This window comes from Spermophilus citellus, assembly GCF_964194105.1.
Source record: "Spermophilus citellus genome assembly, chromosome: 2".
Classification (NCBI taxonomy): domain Eukaryota; kingdom Metazoa; phylum Chordata; class Mammalia; order Rodentia; family Sciuridae; genus Spermophilus; species Spermophilus citellus.
In genome coordinates this window covers 154,547,900-154,571,976 of record NC_138183.1, presented here as the reverse complement: position 1 = coordinate 154,571,976, position 24,077 = coordinate 154,547,900, and the positions used below count along the sequence as shown (strand labels likewise).

The 24,077-nt window shown below is 41.5% G+C and overlaps 1 protein-coding gene across 4 annotated transcripts in view; it reads right to left on the bottom strand.

The window, feature by feature from the left end:
• Positions 1-1,724: 1,724 nt before the first annotated feature.
• CADM1 (cell adhesion molecule 1) overlaps positions 1,725-24,077 on the bottom strand; it is a 312,863-nt gene continuing 290,510 nt past the window's right edge. For 3 of the 4 annotated variants that reach the window (XM_081281658.1, XM_081281659.1, XM_081281660.1), the window contains 2 exons: positions 6,647-6,778; positions 1,725-4,667 (listed from right to left, as the gene is read on the bottom strand). In XM_081281658.1, coding sequence (XP_081137784.1) covers positions 4,549-4,667; positions 6,647-6,778 — 251 coding nt within the window. In that variant the 3' untranslated portion in view covers positions 1,725-4,548. Of the gene's footprint in view, positions 4,668-6,646; positions 6,779-18,345; positions 18,400-24,077 lie in introns of all 4 variants that reach the window. The other variant, XM_081281657.1, reaches the window with a different exon arrangement.

Sequence of the window (24,077 nt, the reverse complement as noted above, 5' to 3'; positions counted from 1 at the left end):
TCCCTTCTCTGCAGGTTATAGATGAATCTGGAGCCTCATGCTACAGGCAAGGGGAAGACTGATGAAGACTTTACACCTAATACACACCTCATGGTTTGGAATGACTACTAATGAATAGTGACAGGAAAGGGATCATTAAACATTCTATGACAAGGTTCATAAGGGTATGATATGTCCATACATGAATCCAAATAGCTCCCTCTAAGTAGTAACTACCCACAGCCATGTGGAAGTTTCTATGTTTAATCCCCACTTGCCTTTATCCTACATTATGATGAACATTTCCTAAGCACTGATCACTTATCTTCCCCCCCCCCCCATTGATGCTGAGAATTGAACCCAGGGCCTTCTGCATGCTAAGCATGTGCTCTATCACTGATACCTTCCCACCCAGACTATGACTGCTGATCTTACCTTACGGATAGGAGACCAAGGTGGGTTGGTTGGGGAACTTGCTTAAGTTTCAAAGTTAATCAATCATGGGGTAGGGATTTAAACCCAGGCAGGCTCACTCTAGCCTGCATATTCTTGCTTGCTACCCTAAATCACTCACGTGTGTCCCTGTATGGAGTTATGATCAATTTGTGCTCCTTTGCCTTTGGCAAAGGCTGGACAGGCCACTGATCTCAGCACCTCTGCCTGGACTTTGAGGACAGCCACAGGGCTAATTCCACCCTCCACACATGGGTGATTTCACTCATTTTGCCACACACATGATCGGGCTGGCTAGGCTTACTGCCCTCTGCACCTTTGGCTTATTTCCTTCTTTGCTAAACTGTCCTTATTAAGATCCAGCTCTTGACTATACTCTGGAAACCACTTCAGAATACCCCTCACTATGCCTGATATATAGCAGGTGGTCAATAATTGCATATGTTTTTTTTTTTTTTTTAATGAAGGCAAAGGACCAGGCCAGGTTTTAAGAAGAAGTGACGGACACAGCCTTTCTCTTTTCTGGAGCTTACCTTTTCTGTCAGAGCAGAGCCTTCCCCATTATCTGACTAAGAGAGAAAAGGGGGACTCAACCACGGCTGGTGGGAGAGGGCACTTAGGGGCTGGTTAGATCTTATCTGCTCATTTGTAAGATCAGACACCATGACTGTGTGTGTGTGTGTAGTCGTTGCTTACTTCAGCCTGCAAGGCAAGGATGATGACGACAGATTGGATGCTGCTGTCACCCAGGCCTGGAAGTCCTAGCAACCTAAACACAAGTGAGAATAATCTTCCATAGGCAGCCACGCCACTTCTCGGCAGCTCACACTGTTTTTGTGAAAGGAGAGAGAACTTTAAATGAAGGAGGCAGAATGAATCGTTAAGACACGAAATCCCAAAATAAGAGACAGGTGGAGCAGGCAACACAGGGGAGTTGGTGGGGTGGCGGGTGAAAGAGGGGAGGGAGGGCGGGAGGTGGATCCATGGGAGCGTCTGTCCCTGGCTGCCACCGCTGCGTCCCGCACACCTGCACAGATCACCAAGTCCATCTGGAGGCGCCTCCGTTCAGCCAGGCACCTGGCTCACCTGTCCACGGAGAGGGGAGAAAAGGATAAGGACAGGAAGGATGAGCAGAGAAGAGAGGATGCAATTCCAAGAAACCCAGCCGGCAGCCACTCCTGGCTCATACCGCCAGCTTGGGTCCCCACACTGGGTCCTAAGGAGGAAGCTGGGACCAGAGGCTGAGGCGTCCATAAGAAGTCCATAAAGAGATGAAAGGGATCACTTTGTAACATTAATTTTTTTATTAAGAAGACAGATATTTTATAGTACTTCTTTTTTTTTCTTTTTTTTTGTAAAAATGGTATACATGAACCAATACAAAATGCGAATGGGAACATATGGATATGGAGTTTCTTACACTGTAACATTGTCCATGTACACCTTAAAAACAGAACTGGCCTAGAGGGAAAAGACGTTGGTGTGACTAAAGAACAAGCTTATTTGGCATCAATTATACATCCTTCATTATTTTATATTCCTTTAAAAAACACAAAAAAAACAAGTTTGTTCTTTCTTCACTCTAAAAAAAGTGATCAACCTGTACAAAGTAATACTCAACAATACATTTCAAACAGTGCACTGTATACTTAAGAAAAAATACATAAACCAATATACAACTAAAATCCATAATTTCCTGTTTTTGCTTTTATTATTTTTTTCCAATGTGTGGGGCCTACACTTTGCAATCTACCTGAGACGGAAAACACCAGTCGAAACACATGAACCTGAGACATGTCAACATTGTAAGCCATAAAGTTACATCAGGAACACTGCACTACTGTACACTTTTCAAAACAGAAAGATGGGAGGTCCCGAAAATGAGATGCCAATTCTGTGAGCAATGGTAGTGTTTTTTGTTTTTTTGATTTTTTTTTTTGTTTTTGTTTTGTTTTTTCTAAAAAGAACAACTGAAAAAATCTTTCAACAACATGCTAAATGGTTCTCACCCTTTGATATGGTTACACTATGGTCAGAATGGGTGCTAAGGGCTCGGAATAGAGCTGCACATTATAAAATTCATTGAAAAAGGGATGTTCGTTGTGGCTTTTTGTCTTGATTAAGTGCCTAGGGATAGGAGAGGGGTAAACAAGATGCTGCTCGATAATGGATTTTCTTTTACATACCAGTCCGTTCCCAAAAGGCCCCCATATTGCAATGGTTCTATCAAAGGTTAAAATAAAGACAAGAAAAATAAACAGGCTTTCAAATAACAAAGAGTTGATACTTTTTTCCCCTTAAATAAATCAGCATAAGTTTTCCACATAATGTAACAATAGTAAAAATGCACCTTGCAAAATCCAAAATTACTCACTGAAAATGTTATATAATATATATTTATATATATATATATATATATAGATCTATCTTTTTTTGATGCCATCTTTCCATAGGGACTGTTATCTGGAGTCTGGAGCCTTACCAAAACATATGGTAAGAGTTTCGTTTGCGTCCTTCAGGACTACTTCTAGATTTCCTAGACATTTCAGTGAAAACCCCCACATCACTTTAAAAAAATGTAAATGGTAACTTGACTCCTCTACCTTTTCCCAAGGCTCCCCATCTAAGATATGTTCAAGGTAACTTATTTGAGTAGCTATGCAGTATGGCTGCCATCATGCGAGATCAGTAATTTTTTGGCAGATGGTTCTTAAGGCTGAGGAAAGAGGCCAAGGCTAGTGTATGAAAGGTAAAAAGATAAAAACACTCACATTTGAGTTTTGATTAAGTAACTGAAAATCCCTACATGCTGTTTTTCCACCTCTGCTCTGACCTTTCGAGAACTGAGATCGACAGCAGACCAGTGTGAGAACAATACCGGCCCTTCTTTTGCACCTCCTGCCTTTGTCAAGCCAAATCTGAAGGAATGAAAGTTTCACACGGATTTGAGTTGGAAATCCCAGCATGACAAATATCTGTAATATACAGTACATGCAGGCCACATCCTACTGCCTTCCTAACTAAGCACAAAGGAAAAAAAAAAAAAACCTGTCCCATTCAGTCATTCGCACAACACGCGGACTTGTTTTTTCCTACAAATTAGTGAGAAGTAAGGCCGATTGGGAAAGGTGGATGGAATCATTTGGAACAGAAATAACCAGAGCAGAACTGTCTTTCCCCCCTCCCTACTTCCCCTCCTGTGGCAACTCAAATTTGTCCACTTCTATAAAAGGAACAGACCTCACCTGTCGGGTCTATTTAGGGCACTGAGAAAGGAGGAATCCTTTCTGCCCCAAACCTTTCTGGACAGCGTGGGGTATCTATACTGAGCCGTCTACAGACACAGAATTAAAGACAGATTCAATCTCATTGTGACACACCTCACTTGCAGATAACCCTGTACAGTAATGTAGTTCCACAGCAAACAGAACATTTTCTGAATCACAGTCTAATTTTCTAGTCTTCACTGCTCTAAGTATTTGAAACATGGGCAGCAGCAAAGAGTTTTCATTGTTTGTTCACCCAAATCTTTACGACAACAGAGAAGAATGCATTATGGATACACTAAATTCTGAACTATGAAATCTAAACTGTGCTGGTTCTCCTTTTAGGAAACTGAATTTGGAACTGAAAGCAGTTACCTCAAAAGTAAACCAAAGTAAAAACAGTAACAAAAATGGGGAGGAAAAGAGTTTAAGGAATCCCAGCAGGTAAATTCCAAAATGGGAGATTTTGGAAAAAATCCAAAACTCATTTGGGAAAAAAAAAATGCTCACGAAGGAAAAGAAGAAGGAAAAAAAAAAGCAACAAACAAACAAAAAAACAAGGCACAGAATTTTCTGCATTCTACTGAAACTAAATCCAAGTACCCAAGTTTGACTTGGTAGGAAGAAATAAAAATAAAAAACACAAACAAACAAATAAAAAGAGGTGTCAAACAGCAGAGTGTACTTTTCAAAGAACATTTTTTACACAGCAAATCCCAAGCCTTCCCAGTCTCGCACTTTTCCACCCATTCATAAAAAACACACGAGTTTCTCGCAAGTTCCAATATCACTGTCTCTTTATCATCTAAATAGGGCCAGTTGGACACCTCATTGAAACAAAAAGGCTGATCTAGATGAAGTACTCTTTCTTTTCTTCGGAGTTGTTCTGTCCTCCTTCTGCATTGATTATAGCTGTGTCTGCGTCTGCTGCGTCATCGGCTCCTTTGGCTTCATGAGTGAAGTATGTACCTGAAAGATGAAGGGGTAAAGCACCGTGACTGTCTGATGGCCTCTGTGTAAAGTGGTACAGAGATGGCAACTTGCTTTATGGCCATCATCAGCCGAAGTGGTGTGCAGGCAGCAGAGGGGAAAAAACAATTGGAAGAAGAGAGCGAGGTGGGTGAGACAAATGGGGATCCGGGGGTTCCAAAGGCACCACTCCAACTGAACCGCTGCGATATAATTCAGCAAATGAGACATTAGAGCAGTGATTATGACCAGAGGATGTCAGCAGAAGAAGACGTGAGTGGGAGCTAAAATGCAGAAAGCTGGAGAGCTGCTGACTAACGCGTAAACAGTAAACACCAAGGACCAATGACAAGAGATGTGCACGCACGTGGTTAAAGACCAAAGCAAGGAAGAGCAATTAGCCAATAAATGAATTAGGGCCCCGATGACGTTTCTACTGTCATCTCCAATTGTCTGTTTGCACAACAGTCTCCTGGCTTCATGAATCATCATTGACTATCCATAGGTGAGAATGTGCTTCAACTTGCACGTATAGGTTTTATTTTCCTATGCCTTCCATTTCAGAGGTGGGGTTCCAGATTGAGAAATAATTTGACATTGTTACGGCTGGAATCAAGGCTTCAGATCTGTCTCCATGAACAAGTGATTCTCTCTCATCATGTAACTCTAGCCTGGACCCGGATTCATGGATTTGCTAATTGGCACAGCCACTTTATAATGACAAGACAGAACGTTACAGAGTTGGTGACACTCGTATCACCAAAGCCCAAGAGTTTACATGGAGAAAGACAAGGACTGCACCTCAGTATAGTATGTAGGTAGAACTTAAATTGCCTGGCACAATCAATAGCCCTCCTCCCACGGTACACCATATCCCTGCAGACTTATTTGTATTTAAAAAGGCTGAAACATTTTGCCATATTTTCTGGTTTTCAAAGTGACGAACTGAGAAAGCGGGCGGTCAAGTGCTTCCCTCCTGTATCCTCTCTTGGTCTGCAGTGACGCCCCTGGTCCTCCAACGTTGCTGCTCAGACTCGGCCCTGCTCCCTGGCCTAACCTCCCTGGCTCTGTCAAGCTAAACACTGAGAGGCCAGAGTTCTCAGCCAGATAGCTCTGAGAGTCCCAAATTGTCCTATGCTTGAGACAGACACTTCGTATCCTAAAGGTGGTTGTCAAGTACCTTGAACCTCCATTGCTGTGCTCAAGGGACTTTCCCCAAACCCAGGTTACAATCAAGCAGTATGCAAGCGCCAAGAAAGCCCTGCAAGCTCATTGCACAGTGCTTGAGAAAAACAACCGAGAAAGACAAGGGCCGACAAAGAAAAGGAAGAATAAATTACCAGGAGGGGAGAAGAGGCTCAGAGCAGCATGGGGCAGAGAGGAGGAGCACTGGAAAAGATGATTGCCCATCCAGACTGCACAGTTGCTAAGTGTGATGATTAATGGCAATTTAAATCAATTGCACTGATAATTTTAAAAATACATATTTATGTGGCTTTTAAGGCAAAGGATTTTCTTTAACCTGGGCACATCCCACCAAGGAAAGTATTCTAGAGCGCTCGTGACCAGGTTACCCAGAGTTCAGGGTGAGCAAGCAGGGCTAGTTTACCCGCCTCCTGGAGCATGACAGGTGGTGGGTATGCTGTTGCACGTCTGCCCTTCGGGGTTCACACCACACCTTGCACACCAGCCCCTTACTTTATCGCTTTTACTTTATCCCCAATTAGGGATTGGAGAATAACAACTCTATAAAGCTTTATATTTAGAGAAAATCCAAATCAAGGAGTGTTCCTCATCAACTCCCAGAGTCCTAATCAGCAGCTGCTAAGATTTCTGCTTTTTTTCTCTAACAGTTTCAGAATCAGAAAGGCTGTGCGGCCACATATGCCAAATTGCCTATCAAGGACAACCTTGTAAAGTCCCCAAATGCAGGGGAGGTGGTGACATGTGGCTCCTGCCTGCCAAAGCACCTTGCTTACCTTTATGTCTGGCAAAATAGCGCCCCAGAATGATGAGCAAGCACAGCATGGCGAACACCACCACCGCCACGACACCGCCAATCACAGCGTGATCCACTGCCCTTATCGAGCCTTCTTCACCTGCTCGAGAATCTGTTGAAATCAGAAGAGGAATAGGGATGTAGAGCTTATTACAGGACACCAGAGGCCCTGGCCACACTGCCTCCAGGGTCAGAAGATCACCTTCTTTTTTAATGGAGGAGCCAGCGAGAACAATCCAGATGGATCAAGTTACACTGGGCGAACAGACTGACCTGTCCAGTGCTGAATTGATCTGTTCTCCCCACAAGGCAATTTCATTATAAGCAGCACAGGAGCACTAATGCGAGTGGAACAAGCTTAGGGAGGCAGGGAGGGGAGAGATGGAGTCTATCCGGTCCTGACCTAGTCTTGGTGTTCACTCTATCTGTATCCAGCTGCAGATCCTAATTAAGGAGGCAGACCTAACTATTTAAGGGCACCCTGAATGGCACCTTTAGGCAATCACAGGAACTGTGGAGGGGAGGACAGAGTATCTTTCTCTAGCTGCCCAGTGGCTTATTTCCTGATGGCGTAAGCACAGGAAAAGCAAGAGCTCAAAAGCCACAGCAGTCTGGAGATAAAACAAGGATTATAAGACCAGAGACAAGTGACCTGCTTGCTACATTTAGGATGTATGAGGGAGTAAGCCTCAATTTAAAAACCTAAAAACCTATTTCAAAAAAGACAGCAAGGAATGATTGTCCATTGCCACAGACGGTTTTTATTTTATTTATTTAACACCTCACGATGCAATTAATTTTCCTTTATAAGCATTCCTCCCTCAGATGTCTTCTTCCGACTGAGGAATGACATGTTTGGCTGGGGAACAACTCCAGAATGAACCCAGAATGAGCTATGGCGATGCAGAATGGATGTATGGCAGTGTAAACAATTTTAATTTAGGAACGTGGCTACATCACCCCTTGCTGAAATCCTAATGGCACCCGAGATTTATAATGTAGTAAAAAACAATTATTCTCACGTTGATTAATACATTAACATTTTGGAGTGGAAGCTAAACCATTGTCTTTTTTTTATTGAGTCAAGTACGACACCTCCATTAAAATGATTTACTAGCTGTACCTTACAATTTAAGCACAGCAGCAACAGAAACGGTAAAAATCTTTTAACTTTACATGATTTGTGAAGTCATATGTGAAGGATTTACCATTTAAATCTTTCAGTACAAGAAGCACATGGCCTATAAATCTGTCCCCCTTGCAGTTGCTGGACGCCTAAGAGAAATGCATTTCACCAGGAAGACCGAGAGTGCAAATTCAAGTCAATTTCTAAGAAAGATTTATCTCTGTCTCTCTCCAAAGAACAGAGCAAATCTCTGAAGCCTCCACCTCTAATAATATTTGAAGTTTATCGATCAAGTGTACAGATCCGTGACAGCTAAAGGTAATGGTGCTCTTTTGAGCCGAAACCTGATACAACGCTTTCAGCAGGAGGGCATGATTTACACTTTCTATCGATATTTCCAATTCTGCTTGGAGATTAAGTACTGAAGGATGTGGGGAAATAACTCGTGACTGAGGGTTCCATGAAAAGTGCTTTAATTAAAAGAGTTTAAATTAAAAAAAGGAGTATTTAAAGTGTTTCATTAAGTTACCTTTGAAAGGAGTACAGAAAAACCAAAATCCCAAAACCAAACAGAAATGCCAAATCAGAGGCAGCAGCAGGTCGCCCAGGACAACAGGATGATGGGAGTTTAATTGGAGAATGGAGATGGGTTGGAGGCAGAGAGCACTGCAGCCAATTAGCCCGCTCCGTGATGTGCAAGCCCCTCCAGCAACATGTCTAATAAGCTCGACTTGAAACGTGGTGGCGAGGAATCTCCCTTCTCAGCCGAAAGTGCTGCTGATCACAGATGCTACAGCCTCCATTGTCTTGAAAGTCCTTTCAGGCAGGCAGAACTTGGCCATGGAAACTCTTTTCCTTCTAGAGACAACAGCTTGTTGAACAGGCGCAGTCTCCTTGGGGTGCTGCTGGACTTGAGGTGTCTGCCGGATAAGAGTGCTTTACACACTGGAGACGTGCACAAATTCAAAAGTGTGCACAGGGAGTCAAAAGTAACAGTAATGCCGGCCAGCAGTGCTCTCCTTAGGGAGCTGTAGGGATCTTGTGGGAATGAGAATTAACTAATGTCCGGCTGCGGTGACCTTCAGACCTATTGAAGTTTGTGTTTTTAACAAACCCCATCTGCCTTAGAATTACGTGAGGAAGACAAAGTGATGCCATGATATTGAGGAAACATGGTCTACAGGCTAGAAGTGAGGAGGGGTCACATCCCGGGAAGACTGAGAACAGAGAGGAACTCCCGGAAGCTGCCCGAGACTGAACACTCTAACCCGCTTGTGGCAAGGCACTCTCTTGTCCACTGTTAAAAGAGTGCTTCCTCTATGCCTAGGCACATGATCATTCTAGAAGTCTAAGAAGAGCCAGCCAAAGAGAGAAAGAACACCTGTGTGTGTGCATTCGAGGTCTGGGACAAAGAAAAACAAATAATCTCCTGAAAACAAAACCAAAAAAGTCTCACTAGGGCATTAATTTTCTGAGTCAAAACTATTCACTTGACCTTTGCTGCCCATGAACTTAGAGCTAAATATGCTATTACTCCCCCCTGCACTTAACCCAAATTAAATACCTACATTCTAGTTATTTTCCCCACCCTCAAGGACATACATATTTCACAGATACTTATTTATAAGTGCAATCTCTCTAGCTATCTTCTGATACTCACTTTGATCAGAAAGTTTACTACCACCAGTTAATCACCAAGACATTTTTCCTGCCTTCAATTACTATATACGGACACAGAAGGTAACCGATGTTTAATTTACAGGGAGAATTGCCAGTTATGTGCTCCTTACCGCCTCTCCCCTCTCCCACTCCCACCTCCTGGGTTTACTGTGCGAGGAATTAATGGAGTTGTGCCTCTTCATATGTGCTTGTCACAGTGTGTCCTCCCCATGAAGAGCAGAGCTGTTTCCAGACTCATCTCACTCCCTTCATTTCCATGTGTGAGGAAATGAAGGTGAGGGTCCTTAGAATGCCACTGACTGGTTCAAGGAGGCCCAGTGACAGGTTCCCTACCACCAGGGAAGAACTGTGTCCACGTGTGGGCGGGGCCTCGATTATGATATGACATGACAGCCACGATGCTATGGAGAAGGCACTGTGCTGACCGAGAAGGTGGAAAACCAGAGGCTGAAGGAAATATTGACCACCAGAGAAGCACGTCTCCAACAAAGCCCATTGGCCCCTTGACCTTTCCTGTTTTTTCCTCAAGACGAGAGCTGACCAGTTCCTGGAGAGACTACTCATAATCAGAAAGGCTGTGGCTTTGCCATCAGCAAGAACTTGCTCCTCTGGGGAAGCAGACCCTTTCATGAAGGTCCTGGTCAGTGAGACTTTCCTGGGGACATGCTCTTCAGATTTCAGACTCCCTTTTTGAGTCAGGCAGACAAAGAATCCAGAGGCAGACTCCACAGCTGCCCCCAGCTTCTCAACTGAAAAATAAGTGTGGAGTGGAAAGCACTTCTAAACATGCCCGATCCTCTGGCAAACGGACGCTTCTTCGGTTCAGAAAGTCATGTTTTCTTGTTTCCTAAGAGGCTACATTGTTCCTCTTGCTTAGTAGCAGGTGTAAGAGTGTCTCTATTCTGGGTCTAAGCTCTGCCTCCATCATCCTGAGAAGTGAAGCCATGGTCCACTTGGTATATCCAGCCTCGAAGAACCAAGCATGCTTGGACAACACAGTCCACGTGGAGTTAAGAATCTCACCTCCAAATCATCTCACACGTGACTTCAAGTGAATTAGAACTGGTGGTTGAATAATTCGGACTTAGATGACACTGTAAATGCTGGGAGATGTTCATGATAGCTCTCAGTTCTGGTAACCTTCCTGCCTGTTCTGTCCCATCCTGCAGTCACTTCTACAGCTCTAAGTGTGACAGACACATCATGAGCTGATTAGTATTCGTGAGTTAGCTTTTCTTTTGGCAAAAAGCTGAAACAACTTGGCTTCAGGTGAGAGTTGACAAGCCACTTGCAGAATGTTAAGTTGGCTACTAATGCTTGGGTCATAGTTTCAACCACCCCAGGCTCACTTTAGCATCTTAGAAATTGTAGGGGAAAAAAAGTATCTCAAAGAAACTCCCAAGAGGGATGCCCCACACTGCTCAGCTTTCTTTACCTTGGGCCAGTTGACTGGCCTGATCCGTTCTTCATGAGCAGTAAGGAGTATGGAGGGGAAGTTTTGGGTGTAGTAGTTCCCTAGGGCCTGACAAGAAAATTGATTGCTACTGGAACTTCAGTTTCCTTCTCCCTCTCCATAAGGGACTCTTTTCTCTGATTGCTTTCACTCCTTAAACCATTTGACAAGAGTTTCCTTAATACAGCACTTTGGCCACCATGCTGCCTGTGGTCAGCAGGGCTCTCTGAACAGGATCCTAGTTTCTGTGGCTACTCTACCACCCGGCATGGGACTCATAATATGAGCAGCCAAAGCAGGGATTCAAAGACAACCAGGGAATGGCCAGTATATATTAGATAAGCCTCTGGCAAGGAGGAACTTTGACAGAGCGGTCCGTTGGGCAGGAGCCTTACTGTGACTACAGCCTGCCCACCCTAAAGCCAGGGTACACAGAGCCCAAGGGCAGTCTTTTTACCAAAAGGACACCAACTTTTCTACCTCTGAGGAGTGAAGTGTGATACCGTAGTACACAGTGAAACACAGCTTAGGGCACGTCAGCCATGCCAAACTGGCTCATCACTCTTCAGACTTCCTGGTGCAGGCTTTAAGGCACATTTAGCTCACTTGATAAGAGCGAACCACTCTTCTTAAATGCATGTATTTATTCTTTTCATAAGTTATAAACTACTACGGGTTTCCTCTTAAAGATAAATATTTAAAATGTGGAGGTTCTCATGATATAAGTCCTCCTACTCCAATTTATTACACTACTTGGATCCTCGACCTTCCCCCATTCGTGGATGAGCTGAGAAAATGTTAGAACTGTTGACTTTTTGCAACAGTTTTGTCATTTGGTTCAGCTGAGGTCTTGCTGGACAAGTCAGTTTAATTAAAAACTCTTAGAATTGGTGTTTATAATAGAAATGCTGCCTCTAGCTTCCTCAGGCTGGTAGGGATTAGTCTATCTCAGAAAAAGCTTAATGACTATGATGTCATTTGCTACTTCTTGCTAGGAAGAAAGGAAAAGGTCTGGTAGTGGATTTTCCAAATCTGAAGCAAAAACAAAAATCTGACTTCACAAAAAAACCAAGACAAAACCAAAACAAAACAAAACACAAAGCAAAGACCAAAAACTAAAACACATACACAAAAATCCTGTTACCATCTGAAAAATGTAGCTACTCATTTTCATCACCTATTGAAGCTCTCATCTATGGCAACAAAAAATAAGTGTGCATTTTAAAAAGCACAACTTTATTACTGAAGGGGAACAAACTGAATGGCATGCGCTGACAAAATGCCACATTATTTGCTAATCCTAATATGTTATTCTTCTTTAAGATTTGCTTTTCTCAGCACCAATTCAATTATAGATGCTACAAATCCTTCTGACATTTAATTCCCTCTTGTCAGAGAGTAGTAAATGTATACAGTACATGCACAGCTTTCCCATTAAGATGTTAATATATATGGGAGCACACTAGCCTCTATGCAGCATAACCTTTCTTTTCTGTCTTAGAAAATGGAAGGGAAAGAATAAACGTAGGCAAGAAAACCATGAAGACTCCCATATAGCATCCCAAGCGTCTAGTACTACCCGTCAGCTGCATTCAATTCTAGCAGTGTAGCTGCAGCTATACTAACATTTCAAAGGAACTATGTTAAGCCACTTAAAGGAAAACTGCAGTAATCATCCTCATTGTGCTACCCAGAGCTCAGTATGTGTTCATTTAAATTAGAAGTCCTGCATGCAGATCATGGCTGCACATTGTTCACTGATAAGACTCAGGCTTTCTTAGACTGTTTCTGCCTACGCTGCTGTCCAGAAAATGGTCCAAACAGGGGATGAGTTAGGAGCTCATCTCCTACATGGCCCATGGGAAAGTGCCCTGGACTTGCCATCAGATCTGGGATGGAAATTGAGCTTTATTACTTTTCTCTGTGACTTCAGGCAGGCCACTCAGGCACTCTGAAGCATTGAACACAATTATACACGTCCCAAGGCTGCTTCGAGAAGCCAATGTGCTGCTGAGTATGGAAGCGCCTATCTGGCTTAGGGCTTGACGTATCACAGGGACTCAGTAAATGCTTGCAAAATTTAAATCTTCTATATAAAAGCTGAAGGAGGGTTTCTCTAGTTCTTATCACAGACCCAAGGCAAATAATTATCAGCTTTTTAGGGTGAAGGGTTGTAGTGCATACTCAGCATTGTTCACACATAGTAAGATACCCAATAAATACTGAGTTGAAGTCACCAAACTCTTTTCACTTACATGGAACAGACACCAGTGTAACTAACAGCCTCTCTGTCCTCTATGATAGTCAAGGCTGTGGGCCTGGCAGCTGAAGGCCATCTGGTTCAAGTTATGATTCAGGTATACCATTTGAGTATCAGGAATATGAAATACTTGTTTTCAGCTAAATATGAGAACAAGTGTTGTTTGTTTTTTTTAATGTCGATTTTTCTCTCTTCTCAAGCTACTCGATTTAGTTAGTTTAACCAACAGTGGAAATTACTTGATTGAGGCAACAGGATGCAAATCCTCCCAAGGCATTTAGCTTTTCCAGAGAGACCAAAAGCCAAGCTTACAAGTTGGCTCTGCTCATCTCATAACGATAAAGGCTTGGGAGTGTGACTGCCTCTTCCATTTTAAGAAACAGAAAGGCACTGAGGATGACACCAGAGTTTTCCTTAAAGAAGTAGACACCTAACAAAGAGGAAAGAGTTGTAAAGTATTTCCAAACACACAATTCCCACTAGAATCTCTCTCTGCAGAAAGATGCTTCAGTGGATCTCAGGCATTTGGGGGTGTGAGGAAGATGGATTAATGAATATGGTGAAGTCATCCCAAAGCAGTGTCCAACCTGTAGAACTCGAATCTACACTTTGCATTATGACCTGCCAACTTTTTTAGTTTGGAAAAGAAAGTTCCTATTTGGTGGTCTCCTTCCTCCCCAGGGTGAAAGGGTAGCATGTTGGATTATGAGAAAGATTGGCACTAGGATGAAGTTCAAACTTATGCTTGGGAAAGGTTGCAGACAAGCTGGCATCAACCCCAATGTGATTATTTATTTATTTTTAAATTTTATTTATTTCACTTTTTTAGTTTACTGAATTTACTGAATTGAACTTTTAAAGAAGAAATTTGATTTAACCTTTTCCAACCCATCACTTTCCTATGGCATTTAGGACCACTCAGGGGGACACTGATCCATAACTCAGGGGGACCAATGGGACTGTGGACTTAAAACATCAGAGCAGAGTTTAACTTTTCTCTGAGGGGGAAGGAGCTTGATTTGATGTCAGAAAAGACTTTTCCAGGTCACTCAGCACGTGGCTTTACATCTGATGGTATATGTGGAGTGCCTGACTTTTCCCTCCTCATTCCCTGGAGGCACATGCTGAGATGACAAAGGGCAAGACAAACGGGATTCCCAAAGACCGTGGAGTGGCTGTGGATTCTACACTGGAAGGGCAAACCCTCTAAAACAAACTCCTCTATTTCCTCTAGAGGCAGGAGGACCCATGTTATGTCTGTCTCTTAAGTAAATCACTTAGCCCCTGGAGCCTGGTTTCCTCATTTATAAATGGAGACTAACAACCCTTCTTTAACAATTGCACAGGATTGATTTTCCTGAGAATCCTCCCAAGGCTACTCATTCTCATCCATCAGGCCTTCCACTTCCAGTTGCCTTCCTAGGTAAGCTTTCCTGAACTAGCCTCCACCTCTCCTGTTCTAGTCCTCACTTTCATATCTCCAGGTCCCCCTGGACCCAGCATTGGGTACTGTGTGAAACAAACTCATATCTTGAGTGTGTCTCCCCCACTAGGAATTCACACATGCGAGCAGGGCCTTGGTCTGTGAAATCCATGGGCCACCTCAGCTCCAAGCCAGTTCTGTTTAGTGCTGCCTGCCAGGTAACAGCCAGTGCCCAGCACATGGGCCTCAAGTAGGTTTGTCGAATGAATTTAGATCACATGAGCGAATGTGTGTGGAAAGCCTTTTGAAGCTATAAACCATGATACAGACACAAGTCAAATAATACCACACTTCACCTTAAATGTATCTGTCCAGTCCCTCTGTTTTCTGACATTTTCTATATTATCATTACTGTTAGTCTACCAAGGACATTAAACAGCCTGTTTGCCAAAATGGAGTCATACTTTATGTGGGGGTCAATGAAGAAAGCATCTCCTTAAATGCTGTGGTGACTAAGTTTTTCATACATTTTAAGCAAGTCAGCCAGGCTTTAGGGCACTCTGGTGACCGATGGTCTCATATTCCACACTGACTGACAATGGGATCCTACAGGCCTTTAAGTTGTTCCATCATCTAAATTTAGAGCCCATGCTGCGTATTATAATCCATTTAGGGAACTACAGTTGATTCACTGGGTCCCTCCTAACAGCTAGGCAAGGGTTATTAATGTCATGCAGAATTTGCCCTCCACTCATACTTTTTTTTTGTGGATTGCTGAGGGACATGTAGGACTTTTTCAGATCACTTTCTCATTTGTAGAGCAAGAGTTGAAAACAGCTCAGGTTATTTCTTATTGGTGCCTTTGTTTCAAAAGCAGAAGTCTGATGGATTGCTTTGATTGTGCTGGAGGGCCATTATCTGGTACACTATTTACCCTGTTTACCTCCTCACTCCACTAAACAGATCCTGAAGGCCCCTCCACTGCTGAAGAGAGGGAGGCAGTTGGAGATATTTTTAAAAAAGTTTTAAAATCAAATAGAAGGACAAATATGCTTAAAGCTATTCTATTCCACATGGGTGGCAATAACCACCAGCTGTCACCAGGAAACAGCAGATGTAATTGATAAAACAATTCAAAAACTCATGCAGATCCATCATCAATAAAGTTAACACCCAAAAAAGTAAATGAAAGGGTTCCAAGTAAAACTGGATGAGCTCCCTAGGTTTGCCAATAATTAAATCATTGAACTACACACAGGCATCATTTTTTTATGCAGATTACAGAGGAGGATCAGCTGGGTGACTTGCTTTGCTGGGTGAGGATGGCACACCATATGCTGCTTATGAAACTGTCATTAACTGAGGTATCACTGATGAATGGGGGAGCAGGGCCAGAAGGGCAAGGGAGAAGACAGACCCTAATTATTTGGAAGTATATAACATTTATCCATAATATGGAAAGGGTGGAATTTCTACCCTGATGCAGCAGGGAATAGATAATATTATTCATTACTACAGTTTAGCATTAAATGTGCAACACCTACTCTAATTTATTGATGGGCTGTTTAAGACGGGTGTTAACCTGTTTGTCTTGTATTATAATTGAATTCAGTCTCTAGGCTACAGAAATTTGAGAAGTTCATCCTTTCTCAATCAATATGCTCCCCTTCAGTGACCCATTTCAAGACAGCTTCATAAAAAATAATGTATTTTGTTTTAATAAATTTAAACACTATGACAGCTGCTCAATTTTTATTGGTTGTTTTTTTTCCCCTTCAGATGTCTCTTTGCTGCCGAGTGAAGCCAAGCTCACAATCAATAGTAATTGATTAATCAGCATCCCCTTTGAACAAAGGTGCTAATCAGTTTTTGATTAGTTCATCAAACCAGATGCAAAGGCAGCCCGGCCCCAGCCTGCTAGTTCATCAGTGCTGTACATGACTTACTGCTCCTGAGTAATATGACTGTGGTGTTCCTGGAGGGTGTGGGGGAGGGGGACAACATAATTATTAATTTAACTGAATTATTATGAACACAAACAGTTGTTGGTTTATTGCTCCTGACTTGGGTGATTGATAGAACTGCAGCAGAGACCCATCTGACTTGGTGCAGGGATGAGGCTTGGAGTATTCCTAATTGATGATGCTAGAAGAAGGGGTGGGTAGCTGGTTTAGACCCGTTTTCCTAAAGAGGAGAAAACTTACTTTTGCCTATCCTAGTAATCCTTGTCTGGCTCATATGCCATGAGGGATCAGGGCCAACCTATGAGAACTCCTGTCTTAGAATTCTTGAGAAGCTCCAATTTCTAGGACCACTGTGTCAGAGTTGTTTTATTTCGGGTCAGTATCAGAATGGAGACCATCTACAACCAGGAATGCAAGCAGAAATTGCTTACTTCTGGCATCACATTTTAAGCAGGAAGAAGGACTTAACTCTTATTTTAAAAGAAAATTAGGTTAATGTTTTCATAACTTCTCTAAATACAACACAAATAAGAGGCAAACAAAAACTATTGATGGGCTGGCTATCTTTCTCATCTTCTATTTATTTATCTAAATTCACTGGGATTCAGATTTCACTCATTCATCCAAGAAGGATCAGCTGGTGCTTACTATAGGATAGGTGTACAGCAGTGAGCAAAACCAGCGTGGTCTCCTGGAAGTTTTCACTCTGGAACAATTTAACAGCTAAGTGCACACTGGCACGTGGCACATAACAGAAAAATAAAAGTATGCACAGCAGGCACTGCTTCTATTGCTTTTGAAAAAACTGAGCAGTGCTATCTTGTTTTCACACTGGGTGAAACTTATAGTTGGGACTGGACCTCAATAACCTGCTGTTCAAGGGAGCTGCAGTGGAACTCTCTGGGAAGAGGTGATGTGGAACCTTTTTTCCGACAGACTGGAGTGAGCGTGCACACCCTATGCCTTAGTTTCTCTGTTGTGATGACAAGGAAGGACTTGCTTACCGATTTACCAAGTGACTGATCAAAGTGTCCAAGAAGCTGTAGCTGGTTGGCAGTGAAGTCTCACAACATCATGGGAGCTCAAATAATTGTTTAGCTTTGACCACTTTAAATCTCCTCCCTCCCTCCTTTTTAGGATATGCTTCTTATTCTGGATTAGTAACACCTAAATCCTGGAATCAAGCATGAAACCTACTTTTGCAAGAGCTCAGTGTGCTGTGAAAAAGGTCTGAGGTGGATAATTAGTTTACATCATGGTGTGTGACAAAACAATTGTCCCCCCCTTCTTGCCTGCCCTTCCCTACCCCCTACTTCTAAGATAACTATGTCATGGCTTTTCAAGTCTATTCCACAGAAGTAGACAGTCAATATGAGTTTAAGATCTTGTCACATAATCCAACATCCTTAAACTGCTTTGTAATGCAACAAAATTTCTCCTAAACCATTCTATATCTAGGACATAAACATTATTTTAAGCCACTGAACACAGAGTGGCTTTGGGACAATCCCAAAGATAATTTGACCTCCACTGCATTAAAAGGACTGGCCTTGATCTGAAGTATAAATATTATTACTACCACAGGGAAGAGAGATGGGTAGATGAGTGGGGAGGGGAGGAAGAAAGTGTCGATAAAAATTTGTTCTTTTATTAGTATCAAAATCTGTACTTGCCAATTGATTGCTCTGCAAACCAATGGCCATTTTGTAGAGAAGTGGACAGACTGTCCACAGGTTGGACACTGCAGTGCCTTACCTAATGACTAGCCCTTACCTGAGAGATCCTCACTGTCCAGTTCTTCTGCGGAATTGGGCAACTGAGTAAGGCCTTACAAGTAAAAACAAATCGTTTTTCTTTTCGTTCCTCGAGGGACATAAACAAAACACTTAAGAACTGAGGATGAATTTTTTAAAAAACATGAGCCAAATCTCTTGCTATCTCTCGCTTTTTTTGGATAGCTTCACTGTATTAATCCATAAATTCATGTCTTCAATCATGTAATTTTGTTACTGATACACAATCGAGGCAGAAAGATTCCTCAGTCTCCACTGTTCAAAGCACATGAAACATGAAGGTGAATGTTTAAAATCACTCATTCATAACAGCATGCAAAAAGAAAAAAAAAAAGAAAGCTTGATTGTTAGCTGTTGAAGCTCTGAGACATCTCTTAAATACAAATGTATTTAGATGTTACATACTGATGTATGTAAGTTGTATTTCACATTTTACTGTAAATTGAAATCCTTTGCCAATACTGACAAACACAGTTCATTATCAATTTATGATGATCTTGGATCACATATCTCAAAATGGTACAGCATCTGCTAACTGCAGATTGCAGGTTATGCCTTCATCAGAAAATCTGATGTGCAAAATTATTTTTTTTTAAAAAAGAGAATTTCATAAATCAATGGTATTCCTGAAAAATAAAACCCTCAAAGCTGAAAAAGCAGTTAGGTCAGGAGGTAATCAAGTAGGGGCTTGAAATGCCTAAATCAGGGTCAACCCTGATGTTGGCCAGAGGAGGATGGTTCTCAGCAAGCTCTGATTTGAATTAAAGGAGGTGAAGAGGGAAGTAGGTAAACAATGGGCAGCTCAGCTAGGAGATGGCTGCCATTTCCTCCTGCTTTGGTATGGGGCTGGTCTTTTAATGAAGTTTTTAAAGCCACACCAAAGGCTCCACAGTCAAGGCGGCCTTGCCTTGTTTGTTGCTCTCCTCCAAGTCCAGGAACTAGAATTCCCACAAAGGTTTATGTATGCTGCTCTAATGGAACTGTCACTTCTGAGGATGCCTGTGAACCTATACAGCTGCAGGGTGATTGGTGACAGATGCAAGTCTTATTTAGTGTTGCATCTTTCTCTTCTTTCATATGGCCAAGCACAAAGTGTACTCTCAGTTAGTATTTGCTAAATTAATGATTTGGGAGTAATCCTCAGTGAGACACCAACCAGAGCCTAAAAAACAACCAAAACAAATGCTCTGGAACCAAAATATACTGATTGCCCTATTTGAAAAAACCCAAATTAACCAAAATGATCCTGGACAAATGGTCACTAAAGCCTGGGTTTATAAAGAAGCCAAGTGAATATTGATAGCCAGGTTGGTTCTGTGAGAGAAGGCTGTCACATCATCAGCCTGAGGAAGAATTTCCCTCATGACCCCTCGTTGCCAAAACACAGGTGCCCAATCAAAATGAGAGGATTGAGTCCACAGGTGTCCTCGAACTATAGATTTAGGCAACTAAAGGGAAAACATGAGTAATGCAATAAATTATAGAGGCAACTGAGTAGAGATGCTGCCCATTTGTTCTGAAATCTGATTGGTTGAAAGCATTCCTATTTCTAATTGGCTTTATCCATTGTATAAAGACTGATGAATACAATTATTTGAATAACTGTTATAAATGGGCAACATAAAGTACCTCTCTGTTGTTAATTATGAATTTGCAGTTCTAGGAAGGTTAATCCCTCACTTCTGTGTGGCCCAATGAATATCAAAGTGTTCTACATACGTGCTTGGTGCCCACTGAACCACATTAAACAAGGATGTTTCAAGCAGGCAGCTTTACTGATGGAGGCTTATTTCCTTGGGAAGGGCAATAGAAAGCTAATTTTAAAAAATAAAGACAAACATGTTTATGAAATATCAATATGCAAAGTTTTCCATTAAGAAGCATCAGACAGTTGATATACACCTCATTAAAGCTGAAACTGTCATTTTTAATGGCATAAACTTTAAAATATACCAATTCATCTGGAATCTACGGCTCAGATTATGTTCCAAAGTGAGAAGCCATTTAGGCTAGTGGCGTTAAATTTGTTTTTTGCAGTACTATTGTCTTTTATGAATCTACAGCACTCTGCCATAGTTGGATAATTTCTGAATAAATATAATTAGGAAGAGTTTACTGAAGCACTGAGTGTACAAGTGAGTACAAGCAAAATTTACTTCCTAAAATTGCGTTGGCTTAGGTATTTTTCTTTCATGTTAAAAATTATACACCTCTCATTTTCTCAAAGAAAAAGACAAAAATGCATTTTATGAAGCAGAGATTACTCTTCAAAAGGCAACTTCATGATTTAACAATAAGTGGGAAATTACTTCTTGATTCTTCCTTTTTAAACTTTCATATCACCTATTAAAGCCCTTCCTCATCAATTCTAATTAAAATGCATTCAACAAATTTCTTTACATTTTGTTAAACAAATGAAAGTTTACTTTTTGTCCATACGGGATTTTTCTGAGCAATTAAGAAAACCCTAAGGTACAAATGTGCTAATTCAATATATGCACAATGATCATCTCTTTTGCAGAGACGTGTGTTTTGATTTTTGCTTTTTCTCTGGGTTCCAACATGCTGTGACATACCCTATGCCTTTTCAGGGCTTCTGTGGTTATAATTCCTCTTTTTCAACCATCACTGCTGACTTCTCAATGTGGTATGATGTGGCAATTTTAAACCAGGGGAAAGAAGCCTCAAAAAATTAGAAACAATAAGAAGTACCAGACATTTAAGTGAACTCAAAGTCATAGTAAAATTTAAATGCTTCTGGGTTCTGTTCATCAGGGTATCATTTGTTTTAGTAAACTTCAAAAAAGAATGGTCAAATAAAACTTAGGAAACAGAACAGCCCACTGGCCCTGGTACCATTCCCATTATGAAAAACAAAAGTAGGCGACGGCTCTCTCTTACCTAAGCGGCACGCATCTGATCACTTGGCCATATTATGGAAACTGTTACTTCCATCACCAGCCTTAAGAGTTCAGACGCCCCCGGTAGTTTTAATCTAAAAGCTCAGTCATCCTGTTCTTCCTGCTTTGTCAGCTTTTGTGGAGAGTTTTTCCCTTCTTCCCATTAGCAGAAATTTGGTTCACGCCGTTAAACAGTAGCACATTGTTTCCAAACTGCATATCAAGGCTGAAACGCAATCTTCAGGTCCTGCAGCCATTCGTAAACCTCTTTAGCTTTGTTCTTGGGTAGAACATACAATGTCTGCAGAGTCCCTTGACTGAATGACAGCCTTTGAATGCCATTGTTATGTACGCATACAGAGAGATGTACATAGAGGTACATACACAGATGGTGGACATAGCGGTTGTAATAATGCGCACTGCTGGCTATTTTTCTTTAAAACGGGCTTAAGAATTTCCCCACAATTGAATGTAAAGTAAGATAAGGAAATTTTATGTGCTTTTAGAATTCTGCACTACTCATGAAATAGACAGGGAAAGGGAGATTCTGGGGCAGCAACCTAAGGGCAGCAGTCTAGGGGGCGAGCATGTGTTTAGTACTGGCCAAACATTGTGAAACCCAAACTGAAAATGAAAAATTATTCTTCAGAGGGGTTCCCAGTTACAGACTGAATTAAGATCTATTTAAAAACTCTTCTGGGATATGAAAATTCATGAGATCATCAGCCTCTACTGTATCAAGAGGTAGAAAGGCAAGAGGGCAGGTAGACTTGAGAAGAATGAGAGAGAGAGAGAGAGAGAGAGAGAGAGAGAGAGAGAGAGAGAGAGAGAGAGAGAGAGAGAACCTCAAACCCAAAGGAAGCCAGCTGACTGCAGTGCAGCAAAAGCACAAGCACTATTCCAGACCACGGGCATGCTGTCACCCGACCCCTCTCGTGGGGGAGGAGGGGGGGCAAGGGAGAGGGGACACACAGAGCAGAAAAAGAACAAGGCACAAGACACAGAGAAGCGCCCACATTTGAACAAACAAAAGCCGTCACACACACCCACACGTCAATAATCATAATAACGACTACACCACCCGTGCGTTGAATCATTCATGCATTTCTGCCGTCAATTTCAGACAGTGTGGTATCAGGATTTGGCAGAGTGTTTTTGGTTTTTTTTTGTTTTTTTTTTTGCATTGCTCAACATGCACACATAACACAGGATTCTTCCTGTCCAGGCCTGTAAGGATGAGCTCCAAAACACAAATGCTCAAGATCCTTATTCAGAGAAGATCCCTTGTGTCAGCCTAGTCTAAAATCTCATTCTTACACTCATATTTATCGTGACTATCAGATCCTTAAAAACATATTGTGGCTGATTATTGTTTGGTTTTCTTTTTGGAGAAAATCCATTTTGATTTTGAATCATGCCCATGCACTTCTAACCTTCCAATACATGCTTATTCCAATCAGATATTGGTAAGAACAAATGGTCAACATACATCAACAACTAGTATAAACTTCATACATACTCTAGCAACACAAGCTTGAATAAAATATTTTAATGAGTCTTCAAAGGGAAAGTTTTAAAAAATTTCTTTTTCTTTTTATGAGAAAAGAGAAATATGGAAAGAAATCTAGTATGACAACTTTTAAGACCAGTAAGATGGTCACAGCTGGCTGACCTAATATGTCTTGTCATTTAAGTTGCCAAGTTATCAAACCACTTAACATTTTTCTAGGCCCAGATCACCATTAAGAACATCTCAAGGTTATCATCAGATGAACGTAAGTCAAATGGTTGCTGTACTGAAGAAGTTGGGTTTTAGCCACAGTGTACTAGAATAAAATCATTGGAAATCTGATCCCCTGCTTTCCAATTTTCACCATGTTCTATTATCTTTTTATTCTGACAACTAACTTGGAAGATTCCCCCTCCCAACAGGTAAAATTTTAGATATTACTTTGCTTTTTATTAGAGATTTTGCCATGGGCTAGAAAGTGTGCTGTTCAAAACAGTTGTTGGAGCTCTTTGTGAAGATTCTAGGAGGATACTGGCCAAGCTGAAGAATGTATTTATAAATGCATTATACAGGGATCAGCTTGGATTATCTATCACTTCTCTATTCCTTTGCTGTTAAGGAGTCCAATTTAAAGAGAGAGAGAGAGAGAGAGAGAGAGAGAGAGAGAGAGAGAGAGTGTGTGTGTGTGTGGGGGGGGGGGGTTTCAATAAGGCTGTGCTTTCTATTTCCCCCTAAATCTCACATGCAGTGTTGGTCAATAACATTCTATTGAGGTATCATGGGCTTGAATATTGTCCCGAGCTAATATGACAGTGGTTGCTTCTCATAATACACACATATGTCTACTTCTGGCCACAGGAATACTATAAAGTCCTATTTCAATCATCTCTTTATCATACAACAAAAAGAGATCACTTTCCCTTTTTCTTTAAAGAGGAGGGCCTAATTAAAAACTGAACCCTAAAATCTGGAGCAGGCCCTGAGTTTACTTTTCATTTTTCAGGGCAAGGGACAAATTTCATACTTTAAATATCTTGTCCAGGTCTTTAGGGATGAACCCCCCAAAACACATGAATTTTACTGAAGGAATCTAAAAATAGAACTCTGGAGCTTTAGGAAATAAATGATGTCTATTCCTTCAAAGATCATAGAATTCAGGAATCTTATGGTTACATTTGACCCTGTAGTTAATTATAGGAAACTCAGAACTTAAATTATCTTAAAAAGAATAGAACAAAATCTCTTGAACTACATTAAAATAACCTTAAAGCTCTGAGAATAATCGATAAAAGTCAGGAGGTG